At 46.3% G+C, this 13,284-nt stretch overlaps 1 protein-coding gene across 1 annotated transcript in view; it reads left to right on the top strand.

The window, feature by feature from the left end:
- The window catches only part of CHD1L (chromodomain helicase DNA binding protein 1 like), a 228,787-nt gene that overhangs the window by 128,069 nt on the left and 87,434 nt on the right, over positions 1–13,284 (top strand). Inside the window, exon 15 of the mRNA XM_069204150.1 lies at positions 11,827–11,986. Coding sequence (XP_069060251.1) covers positions 11,827–11,986 — 160 coding nt within the window. The remainder of the gene's footprint in view (positions 1–11,826; positions 11,987–13,284) is intronic.

Below are 13,284 nucleotides of genomic sequence, written 5' to 3'. Positions count from 1 at the left end.
CTGTATGGAGCTGGGATCTCCTTCACCCACCCCCAACTCTGCAATCCTTGGAATTCAGTGTATGTCCTGCCCTATCATAGCTGATAATACCTTATGGACTTCCTGCCAGTAGGACTGTATGCAGGGGCAAGACCATGCTAAGTGCAAACAATCCACCCCCATGTCCCCGCATCTGCCACAACACGAGTGCACTCATCTACCAAAGCCATGTAAATGTTTTGGGGTGTAATACTCCCACTGTATAATCCTATAGTGAATAACTTGCACCCTACTGCAAGGCAAAATTATCTGTGTCTCTGCACAGCTAAACCTTCATGTCTTGTCCATCTCCTCAAAGCCCACTTCATCCTCCCAGTGAAGCTTTGCCCTCTGAACAAGACCAGAAGTGTCCTCCGTCACCACCCAATATACCTTAGAGATCAGTTGCTGAGTAGAGATTGCCAAGAGCAATTTTTCCAGCACCTGACAAAGGGGTAGGTTCATTAGGAAAGTTAGGGATAAGAGATTGCAGTGATCCCTACAGCCTGTAATACAGGAAAGTGTCAAGGGGAGTACGTAGTTTGTTCCCAGCAAATGCATCCAGAGATAGGCATTGTGAACTTAGATATAGATTCCCCCAGGTGTGTAATACCCGCTCATTGAGTTGCAAGATTGCCTTAAACTAACGTGTTACCTGCATAGGTGGGGGGTGACACAGTGCAGAGAAGGAGATTAGCGAACCCCTATATCTGTCGTCTTGCTCAGTTTGCACCATGCCCTGGAAGTGCATGTAACCATTGCCATGTTTGGTTTATAGTGTGGAAGTGGAACTCCAATCAGGGTCCTAAGCAAGGTAGTGCTAGCTGCATCCTTCTCTACTGCTAAGTGCAGGAGGCAATGGGCAAAAGAGAACCAATAGTGCACAAAGTGTGCTTGGGCACAAACAGTAGAGCTTTAGGGTCAGGTGCCGCAACACCACATGGATAGAAGGAATCATAAGTGCCTCCCATGATATTCAAGACTGCTTGCTATCCCAGGTTAAATGAATAGACAGGGAGTGAACCTGAGAAAAAGTGATTTAACTACAGGTAAAGGGATGTTGCTAAACATATAAAGCAGTTTAGGAGAAACACAATTTTTATGAGTCCTGTGAGTCCTGCTAGTGATAGCGGGAGAGAAATCCATTGCACAGTCATTTCCAACAACCTAGTAGCAACCCCATAATTTTCTCTACGGATAGTTTCTACATTAAAATGTATCCATATGCCCAAATATTAAAGTGACTCATTGCACCATTCTACTGGATGCCCAGGACACACCTTTTTTTAAATTGTTTATTTATGCATAGAAAGGAACACATATAACTATACACTACATCATAGCAGATTACATTTAAGGAAAAGTACAGTCAGTCGACCAACCAATGGCAGTACCAGTTCGAGGCCCCACCTGAGTTCACACATTGTTCTCTGACCTAGTAGGCATAGAGAAATAAACATTTATAGTACTAAACTAGGTCAATCCAACCACCACAAACGTACTAGGTACATTGATTAGTGGCGCCAACCACTACAATTTCAGTGCAGTGCATTTCAATACATTAACTATCAAACAGACAGAACACTGTGATAATAGTGAGCACTAACAGAACAGAAGATGCCCATACGACATCGAAGGTATCACGCACACGCGGCCAAGCGGGAGGGGGAATGCTCGGGGGGGCAACTGGACTACAGCCCATATACAAATCAGCGACAAGGATGAGGAGTTCTACTCATGACGACCCCCACATCAAAAGCCAACCCTGGAGACACACCCACCATGATACTTCAAAACTCACAGCCATGCCTCTATAAACTCCAACCTCATTTCTTGAGTGGACTGTGTCTAAAGTTCAGCAGGTGGAAGCGTCTGTTATGGGGTCCTTCCCCTCACTCTCTCGCACACCATCATGTCACGCCAGAGCTCCAAGTCGCGGTCAGCATGTTCTTCCACTTGAACCCTTCGCAAGCGACACTCTTCTGCGGTGCCCCATTCAGCCAAGTCACTGAGCCAATCAGCATGCAGCGGAGGGGTACGGGCTAGCCCATCGGATCACAATACGCCTCTTCGCCAAGATAAGCTCCAGCTGTGCAAATCCATACGCCATCTTACGACCCTTCTTAGGGACAGGGAGCAGGCCCAGCAAACAGTGTTTCATTGCTACCTGCACTCACACAGCTGTGACCTCCCTGAGTGCCTCCACTACCTGATGCCAAAAGGGCTGGACAGAGCTACAGACCCATGCCATATGATCAAATGAAGCCGACGGTGCCCCACAACCACCACAGCCATAGCTGTCAGGTTTTGAGGGGGATATTCTATGCAGGCGTTAAGGTGTCAGGTATGCTCTATGCAAGTAATAGAAGTGCGTCAACTTAAATCGAGCATTGCTAGTCGCATCTTGCACCAGTGAACAGGCTCTATTCCATTCCCCGTCTGTGAGTGCTACACCCAGGTCAGCTTCCCAGCAGCCCCTGCTTCTCTGCGTCCCAGTTAGCCTATCACCCTTGAGAGCTTTATAAGTTCGGGACAGGAGACCACAGTCACCTCCAGGGTCAAGAAGTGTCACCAGGAGGTGGGATTCAGCTGGCTCCTCCGGAAATGTCGCCCCAAATCTCTCTGGCCGTCCACAAAATGTTCGCATACTGTAGGAACTGCCCCCGGCCCACTCCAAACAGGGACTCTGCTTCTTCCCTTGTAATAAAGTGGCATTGTGGTATAAGTCACCCGCATTATTACAACCCCCTGTGCGCCACTTTGCAAAATCCATCACCTCAGCGGCCTTGACAAAGGGCCAGATCCACCATAGCGAAAGCTGTTCTACCAAATAGGGGGCACCCTGTGGAACCCTAGAACCCCCCATTAGTATATGTGGGAGAGGCTCCACACAGACAGAGCCAGTTAACAAATCATTTTCCCAATTAGGAGTGTCCTCACACCACCGGACTGCGTACTGTAGTAACCCCGCTAGGTAAAATAGGTAGAGGTCTGGCAGTCCCAGACCCCCACTAGCCAGGTCCAATTTCAGGAGTTCCATGCGGCCTCTGCATCTTTTGCCATCCAGACTAGAGATAATAGTAATCTATCCAACTGCTGGAATAATGAGAGAGGAAGCTCACAGAGTGAATTCTGCATGACATACAGGCTCCGGGGGAGAACGATCATTTTACTAAGTGCGATTCTACCCATAACCAATAATGGGAGAGAGGTCCAGAATTGAACAGAGGAGCGGAGGCCCTCCAGTACTCTTCCCATGTTTAGAGTAAATTGCAGTTGTGGGAAGTGCGTCACTCGAACGCCTAAATATGTAAAGGACTCAGTCTCCCAAGACAGCCCCAAACAGGGTAGCTCTTGTGCCGCCAGTGTCGACAGACCTGCCATTGGGAATAATACTGTTTTGTGCCGATTGATTCGGAGGCCTGATACCTGCCCAAAGATGTCCATCATACCCAACAAGAGGGGGACCGCTCGCTCTGTGTCTGTGACATACACCAGGGCATCATCAGCATACAGTGATATTATATATGTTCTTCTCCAAACACGGATGCCCCACCCATCCAGCCCAGACTGTAGTTGTACGCGAACACCAGTAGTGACAAGGGACACCCCTGCCGTGTGCCTCGTTCGATAGTAAAGGACTCCGACACTATCGCCCCCATACGCACTCTCGCTCGAGGCGCTGTATATAAAAGACGCACCCAGGATAGAAATACGGGGCCTATACCCATCCTACGCATCACCTCCCATCAGTATTCCCAGGATAAAGTGCTGAACGCTTTCTCCATATCAAGAGCCACCAGGGCTGCGGGAAACATGGAGTTGCGCGTCTCGTGTAGTATATGTGTTAAGCGCCATATGTTCATATGAGTCCCCCTCCCCGGTATAAATCCGCATTGGTCACTCTGTACCAAATGTGTCACCACTCGAGTGGCCAAAACCTTGGCCAACAATTTAACATCCACATTTAGCATGGATAACGGTCTATAGGAGCCCGGGTCGTCCGCCGCCTTCCCAGGTTTCGGTAGCATGACTATCAGTGCTTCCTGCATATTCTCCGGGAGAAGGCCCTCACCACGCACCTCATGAAGCATTTCCAACAGTCGTGGCAGAATCACAGGGGCATAAGTTCGGTAAAATTCGACTGGTAACCCGTCAGGACCAGGCGCTTTTCCGGACGCCATTCCTCCCAACGCCTCCACCAGGTCATCCAAGGACACCTCCCCCTCCAACTTCTCTGACTGGGCCTCTGTAAGGCGAGGCATCCACAGACCATCCAAGTACTCCCGTATCCGGGTCACACCTACACCACATGGTGTGGCATAAATAGCCCGCAGGTGCGAATTCACCCGCAGCTGTCTTAAAATCTTTTCTCCAGAGGGACAATGGAGCATCTGGATGATAGGAACGGGACGCTCCCGCCGGAGGAGCCAAGCCAACATACGCCCAAGATGTTCCCCCTCCTGAAACAACCGCTGCCTATCATTCCGGCGGACATAATTATCCAGTCTATCCCAGAGTTCTACAATTCTGCCACGCACCTCAAGGCAATCCGACTCCGACGCGTCACCGTTATCTATGTGGCACTGTAAGGCTGCCAATACGTCTTCCTGTTGCGTGAGCTCCTGGTCCAAGCGCTTCCTAATACCATACGTTTTACTGAGGCTTTCCCCTGTGATAACTACTTTCATTGCCTCCCATTCGATGCCTCGGGTCGTAGCTGTACCCCAATTTGTACTAAAATAACCATTCAGCACACCTTGGAGGTCTTGTTTATATGCAGGATCACCCAGTAGGTCTGGCCGAAGATGCTACAGGGGGATCGCTGGCTTGGGTATGTGTGTTTCACATTCCAAAAGGAGAGGGGCATGGTCCGATAAAAACCGGACCTGATAAACAACACGGCAGACGTCAAGCGATCCGTAATTGGCAAGGAGGAATCGATCCAGGCGGCTCTAAGCCCCATGGGTGGGCGTGTAACACGAAAATATTCTAGAAGTGGGATACATCTCCCTCCACACATCCACAGAGTGTAAATTCCTCATAACCATCCGCAATTTGGCAGTCATTTGTGACTTAGTGTTCATCTTTGGCGGGCCCCTATCTAGGATTCCGTCTAGGACACAATTAAAATTACCAGCCCACAAAATGGGCATCCCTGTGTAAGATATGAATTCCTGTTGGAGCTGATGATAGAACCCCGCATCATCAGTGTTAGGGGCATAAACATTCAACAGGCAGAGCTCCCGGCTATCTAATACCCCGTGTAAGAATACGTATCGGTCTTGTACGTCCACTTTTAGGCTGCTTAATGTAAAGGGAGTCCCGGGAGCAATCCAAACTCAGACCCCCCTAGCGTAGGATGAATAGGTCGCCGAATAAAACTGCCCCGTCCATTTTTTCTGCACTTTTTGCGCTTCATTTTCTATCAAATGCGTCTCCTGTAGGAGAGCAATATGTATGCCAAGCCGCTTAAGATATGTGTGTACTCTGTAGCGCTTCACAAAGGAATTCAATACTCTAACGTTCCATGTAACTATGCGTGTCAAGGTACCCGCCATATTTTGTTCCACTCCACCTGGTCCACTACAGTGCTCGACCGCCCCCTCCCCACCCACATGCAGCCCCCCCAACACCACCCCCCGGCATGGCGCATGCGCAACCCGATGATCCGATACCTTCTCAGCAGAAGAATGCACACATTGCTCACATTGTCAAAAACAGAATACCAACGCCAACTAGAACCCACATTACACTCCCCCATCCCACCCCGGATAAACACCACCCACAACTAGTGTCTGCCCAATCATTGAGTACCCTAGCATAGACCAATTCTTACAGTGAAATAGGCATAGTGAAAAATGTGTATCAAGGAAACTTAGGTATTTCTGAAATGAGGCAGATATGCAGTTTAGGACCAGTGGTTATTTCTACATCCCTGAATTTGTGGGTACCTTTATTAGCGTATGATTTGTAAGGTATTTTTCAAAATATAATCTTTCTTATATACTGGCTTACATTTGAAAGACACAAGTGCAGTGAAATCCAACAGGTAATAACAAATGTTCTTCTATTCTATGCTCCCACAAGTCTCCTGATAACAATGGTTCCTGACTTGTGTGGGTAGGCCTAGTGCCGGCGACAGGAAACGGCCCAAACGCAACATGGGCGCAGCACGTTTTTCCACCTGAAACTGACCCTTCTTTTCCTGTGTGGGTAGCTTGAATTTTGGATCCTAACTCAGCCAGCACCTAGGGAAACTTAGGCAGCCTGTACATTTTTTAAAACTAGGCACCTCGTGGTATCTAGGGTGGGCTGACTTGCGTGGCTCTTGCTGTTTTTTTTATTTTTTTTACCAGGAACCCCTTGTTAACCCCAAACTTTGACTGCAAAAACAAATTTTCCCCACATTTCCCCTCAGTTCTGGATTCAGTGGGACGTCACATACTTCCTTCCACTTAGCAGTCCCCAGGTCTCCTGAAAAAAGCGGTACCTCACTTTTATGGGTAGACCTAGTTCTGGTGACATAAAACAGCCCAAAACCTGGATGCAACACATATTTCCACCAAAGACTGACTTTTTTTCCAATGTGGATAGCTCAGGATTTTGAACCCTAGCTCAGTTAGCACTTAGAGAAATGTAGCCAGCCTGTATGTGTTTTAGAACTCGTCACTTACGGGTATCCAGTGTGGTCTGACTTGCGTGGCTCTCACCACGTATTTTGACCCAGAATCCCCTTAAACCTCAAACTTTGACTTAAAGAAAACACATTTTTCTCACATTCCTGTGATAGAAAGTTCTTCAGTCTGTGCGAGCCACAAACTTCCTTCCACCTGGCATTACCCGAGGTCTACCGATATAAATGGTACCTCTCTTGTGTGGGTAGGCCTAGTGTCCGCAACAGGAAATGGCTCAAAACGGAACATGGACGCAGCACATTTTTCCACCAAAAACGGACCCTTTTTTTCTAATGTGTGTAGCTTGGGATTTGGGAGTCTAGCTCAGCTGGCTCCTAGGGAACCTACCCAGCCTGTAGATTTTTGAAAACGAGAGAATTAGCGGTATCGAGGGTGGGCTAACTTGCGTGATTTTGACCAATTTTTCTTTTCTTTTTTTTTTTTACCCAGAATGCCTTGTGAAGCTCAAACTTGGACTAAAAACACATTTTCCTCACATTTCTGTGCTGGAAAGTTCTGGAATTTGCTGGGGGCCCAAACATTCTTCCACCCGGCATTCCCCCCGGTCTCCCAGTAAAAATGGTACCTCTCTTGCATGGTTAGGTCTAGTGCCCATGACAGGGAACGGCCCAAAATGCAACATGGACGCAGCGTATTTTCCACTAAAAACGGACCCTTTTTTCCTATGTCGTTATGTGGAGATTTGGGACCCTAGCTCAGCCGGCACCTAGGTAGGGAAACCTATCCAACCGATACATTTTTCAAAACTAGACACCTAGGTGTATCCAGGGTGGGCTGGCTTGCAAGGCTTTCACCATGTTTTTTGACCCAGAATCCCATGCAAAACTCAAACTTTGCCTAAAAAACACATTTTCTTGCATATCTGTGAGGAAAAGTCCTGAAATCTGTGGCAGTCACAAGTTCCCTACCACCCAGTGTTCCCCCATGTCTCCCGAGAAAAACGGTGCCTCACTTGTGTGGGTGGGACAGGTGGGCCAAGTGCCTGCAACATGAGTGGGTCTAGAACGTATTGTGGCGATAATGATATCTATGTTAGCTGTACTAATTACTCCTGGGATCGGCAACCATATAGGGAAACCTATAAAAATCAGACATTTCTGAAAAGTGGATTTCAAGGGAAGGGCCAGGGAGGTGTCGGTTGTGTGAATCTCCCAAAGCTTTCATACCCAGAATACCCTGCAAAGATGAAATGCTGAATAAAAGCACAATTTTCCTTACATTTCTGTGACGTAACTACTGGAGTATGGAGTATCTTACCAGCCAGCGTTCCCCAACTTGTCCTGATAAAAACGCTACCCCACTGGTTTGCCTTGGCCTAGTGCCAGCGGCAGGAATGGATCATGCAAAGGTCAACGGTAGTCCTTGCATGGTACTACTGTTGATGCTGGGGTGATCCATTCCTGATTCTGGTTTCAAACCATAAGTATCTAAATATTGAAACCAAGCCTTCTGAATGTGAGCCATAAAGCCTCTTTACTGCACCAAATGCTTTATGGTTCATTCACAGTCCATCCAGGCACCACACACAAGACTTTCGTACCACCCACCATGGGCCCAATCGAACCGATCAGTGCACTCACATCAACTTACCGCCGCCAAGCAAGGGCCCATCACATTCATACGCCACAGGATCGAATAAGTGCAACTACATCCGCTGTATTACGATCTCCATTGAATATAATGGGATCGTATTACGGCGAACAGGATATCCATCACAATTGTGATGGAGGAAACCCCTCTGTCCAGGTCGTAATAAGGCCCATGGTGTCCTGTACCACTTTTTAATAACACCGGTTATGTTATAAGTTGCAAACTGAGTTTGCGCACTTTCAGAGCTAGCAGAAATTTTGGCAAATAAGTCCCATGGAACATTTCTTTGGCTTACTACACTTACACTGGTTATCGTGGGCATTCAAGGTAGGCCTTGTGTAGCATACACAAGTTCCCCAACAAGCACTTCAGAATCCAGTGAAGCCTTTTACAGTTTGCCACATGAGGTACTCCGTGACAACGTGGCATATCTGTCCACCAGTAAAAGCAGTGTGGGGACTATAATGCACTTGTCATTCGGCGAAAAAAAACACCTACCACGTTCTGATGGCAGATAAAGGTGTTGAGCAGTCCATAAGGAAGTCCATGATTTCCTGATGTGGAGGAACTAAAAATCTTCCACTGCTTGCCTAGCGAAGTAGTGGCTCATGGACAGTATGTATCCATGCAGTCATTGAAAGTTTTACCTAATGGCAGCTTCACCTTAGTCAATTCCCTAGTAATTCGCTTTAGTATGATACAACATAAAAAACACAGGCCTGACTGAGATGTGCACTGGGGACAATAAACATAACTCTCCTTCCATGCTTTGAGCACACTTTATAACAACAACATGGTTGATCCTTTTTGAGAGTTGTAGGTGCGATCACCAAAGTTTCGCTCCTGCAGCCTTGCCACAGAACATATGAAGTGGGGGTTGCTGCTTCTGTAGCAATGAGACTTTCAGTCACAGACAACGGATAGTCAAGGAAAGACATGAGTCTTCCTGTGGTTGTCTGAAGATAAACAACATTTGCATTGTATGTTGCCATCTGGATCAGGTAGGTAAACAGTTTCTTGTACCAAGTGCAAGTTTTACGACTCGCATTGTATGGCTGTAGAACATGGTTGTTCTTGTCCACATGTACTAGTTGTAATCAAGTATACAGGTGAGCTTGTGAACTTCCCCCATCTGACCCCAATCCATGACAGGGAAAGTGCTCTATTCATGAATTGTAGTGAGCACGTACACATCACGCCTGTTGGAGAACTTGACTGCGAGCAGTTCTTTGGAACGTAACAGTGCTCTGGGATTTCTGGAGCTTCTCGCAAACTAGCTCCTGTGGTAATCCTTTGCGTTGACAATGATCTGTACTGCAGGCCACAGTGCCAGCTTTGTAGAGCTCACTGAACAGCTCAAGGAGTGGCTGAACATGCTCTCATGCAATCTTTCCTGTGACCCCTAGCATGGGAGGCCGGTATACAGGGTTTAGAGTGGAGTCCTTCCCTATATACACTCTCAAGCGTTACACATAGCCAGTAGAGCTCTCACACAGCATGTACAGCTTGATGATATAGCGAGCTTTTTTTGCTCGCAATGTTCTGCCTGAACAGCAGCTGCCCTTTATATAGGATCAAGGACTCATCGACTGCTATATTCTTACTAGAAGTATACATCTGTGAAAACCTGGCAAACAAATGTTCCGCAACAGGCCACATTTTTAACAACCTGTCACGGTCTGGCTGGTCCTGGGGCAAACCAGCAGAATTTTCATTGAAATGCAGCATGGGCTGCAATAGCAAAAAACAATCTCTGCTCATGTACAGTGCAAAGATGGAGTTACCCAAACCGTGCGAGTAGACCAGTCGGACTGCAAGGTTGATTTGTGCACTAACCCCATTTTGAGCATTAGGCCCAAAAATAGCTTCTGCCCCTCCAGATGGAGGGGCTCTGTGATGTCACAGATGAGCAGGAGGGGGAGGGGGAAGAAACACCAAAGTGATTCTATGTCTACCGCCATGGGGCGGGGAGAATAATTCATGGGTGCTTTGCATTCTTTTAAGCCCTCCCTGGTGACGGCCAATGGCCATCAGACGCACCAATGAGGGTGTGCGTGCAACGACAATTGACCGTCACACAAACCTGTTGGGTTAATAGTAACCTCATTTTGTCATCTCTGTCCCCCTATTCCGGGGTGGGTCAGCAGACCCCAAAGCACCTTCAAGCTACATCAACATAATTCCTCGTTAATTCTCACACACCTCTTGTGAGCCGCATGCCCCACGCCCAGGAGAGATTCCAGCATCTAGCCAGGCCCCCAAGCAAGGACACAGCCTGGGCAGCTCACTGGGGGCCCTATCTGACAGCTGCAGACTTTGTATCAACATAGCCAAGGGAGGGAGACTTCTCAGCTGCATGTTCCCCGGAGTCACCCAACCAACAGAGCCATTAAGCAGAGTGAAGTCAGGGCTTGCCTCCATGTCACGGTGCGAGGCCTCTGAAGTCCCAGCAGCAGCTGTGGCACAGCAGTGCCGGGTAGCCCCCTCCACAGGCACACACCACTCCTCTGCACTTACCGCAGACCGTAAACATGGAGCTAGAGGATCAGAGGTTCCGCTCCTCAATCACCAGGACTGCTATTTTGTTTATTCTTCTAACAAACACATTTTGCGGTGCAGTACACCATGGAGATGATATGGCCTGAAATTTTTTATTGGTACTGCATCCAAACAGATGATATTCCCTACCAAGAGGAGCCTCACAGACATGCTGCCATCTTGCACACTGGCTGTCTGGTGCCCCCTTCAAAAGTGTGGAGTGTTGACGCCTTTTGGCATCTTATTGGATAAATTCAGCTGGACGATGAAATCTTCCAGCCATAATGCCTATTACGTCCTTGCCCTCTTTGGAATAATCACCTGTAGCTAACACAGAAGTGCTATGTACCTTCATTGCACAGATTCTCTTTGGTATACCCCTAATTCTGTAGCAGTGTGTTCATTGTTCTAGTACTAATGTACAACATCAGATCTCCAGATTTTTACCTTTTTTGAATACTTTGTAACCTGAACTTTCCATTTAAAGTTATCATTGTTAGCCATATTGTTTCGATTGACGAAAAACAAGACTAATTCGGATAATTTTCTGTTGAATTAAATGAAAGTCCAGGACAAAAGCATGCTACCCGATATACATGGTGCAATTGTCTTTCACAGCAGTCTGCAATCTTTCAACAGCCAATGAGGCAAAGCACTTGGAACAGGCAAGAGAGCAAGGCAGGGGTTTTCAGACTGTAGTTCTCTGAATTGCAGTTTGTAGTACATGAGTAGTACTTCTGTTTTATTGCTTTATATACTAAGGAGTTCAGCTTATGTATCATGCCTCATTTTACAAGGTGTTTTATTAGCATGATCAATCTATGAGATCTGTGATATTGTTGTAGACTGCGTCATGACAAAGTAATATCAATGGTATAGACCACTATTGTTTCTGAAAATTGTCTGAACTATGTGTGCGCAACAGCTGTATGAAAAAGTGAAAAAAATCTTTATTTATTCAACATCTTTTTTGTTATTAAAGATCAGTGAAATTCTGAAGTTTGGCTTGGACACGTTATTGTCAACAGAAGAAAGCACCATTCAAGACGTGGATTTGAAAAATATTCTTGGACAGACGAAAAAAGGCGAATGGATGGATGTGTTACTTCCAGCAGAAGAGAGTGAACAATCTGAGATTGAAAGTGAGTGTTAATCTGTACTTAAAGATGGTTTTCCGCTTACAGAATCGGAATACTCCTTCTTTTCATGTAGTTTGCCTTTGATTAAATGTTGAGGACTGAATGAGCAATAACATCTCGAAACCAACCGGATTAAAATTGAAGTTCTCCTTACGCCTGCCCCTCAAAGGCACACTCCTTACATTTTCTCCTATGATAGCCCACCTCTTTGAAAATCTGAGTATTACAATGAAAATTAACATTGTGACCAATAGCATTTTCGTTCAGCTCTTGCTACTCAGGAACCCTTGCTTCTGCATCAATTCCAGACCTCCCTACTTCATTCTTTAGGACTATTAAGACTTCAGACTGGGTTTGCTCTCTAGACTGATAGCCTGAAGTACTAAATGTATCACACGCAGAATGTTCAAAACATCTGCAGTAACACTGTGGGAGATGCCAGGATTGTGCAAAGCATGTGACTTTGCAGCACTAGACGCTGCAACATCTATTGTTACGGGTAAGATCAATTTTCCTCTCCGTCACAAAACTCCATTAAAACCATTCTCATCTGCTCTTACTGTCCAACTTCAAATACACCAGAAATATAGCTGGGCAATCCCCAAACTATGAGACCATCTTCCCTTGAAACTTGAGCCAACTATTGCTACTTGCAACAGGCAATCAAAACATTTCTGTTCTTCAGATAGAACCTCAAAGAATTATCGCCTTTAATGTGTGTTCTTGCTAAGTGTCCTCCTTCTCCACTGCTGTGCCAGGGAAGCTTCTCCTCAAACTTTGTTTCTGGTTTATTTTTGTATCTCGTGATGCCCATGTGTACCTTGGCACTATTTAGTTTTCAGCATGTGTAAAAAAATTGTTAATATAAAACACTTGGTATATTTCCTGAACATTAACTAAGTATGTACATCTTACCTGTGCCCAATGTTGTGTGACTAAGATGCTTCTTCAAGTGTGGCGTTACTTTCGATGCCAGTGGCTGTGAAGCAGACAAACCTGCACAGGCATGTAGTTCCCTGTAGTATTTAGGAATGAAACAGATACAAGTCTAACATTTCATTTTTCTTAATGTAAACTGCATGACTATGTCAAATAATCTACTAATTGTTTTCCGCCTCTCTCAGAGAGTCACACCACTCATACTTACAACACCCAAAACTACAATGGCCATACTTACTGTAGAGTCCCAGCTGAATTTGAACTTTGATTTGAGCATTAAGTATAACATTTCAGTAGTCACTCATAAAAGAAGAAAGCTTACCAGATGGCTTTGAGCCACCACAAACACCATTCTTGAGTCC

This window comes from Pleurodeles waltl, chromosome 8 (assembly GCF_031143425.1).
Source record: "Pleurodeles waltl isolate 20211129_DDA chromosome 8, aPleWal1.hap1.20221129, whole genome shotgun sequence".
Lineage (NCBI taxonomy): Eukaryota > Metazoa > Chordata > Amphibia > Caudata > Salamandridae > Pleurodeles > Pleurodeles waltl.
This window is presented reverse-complemented; position numbering and strand designations above follow the sequence as displayed.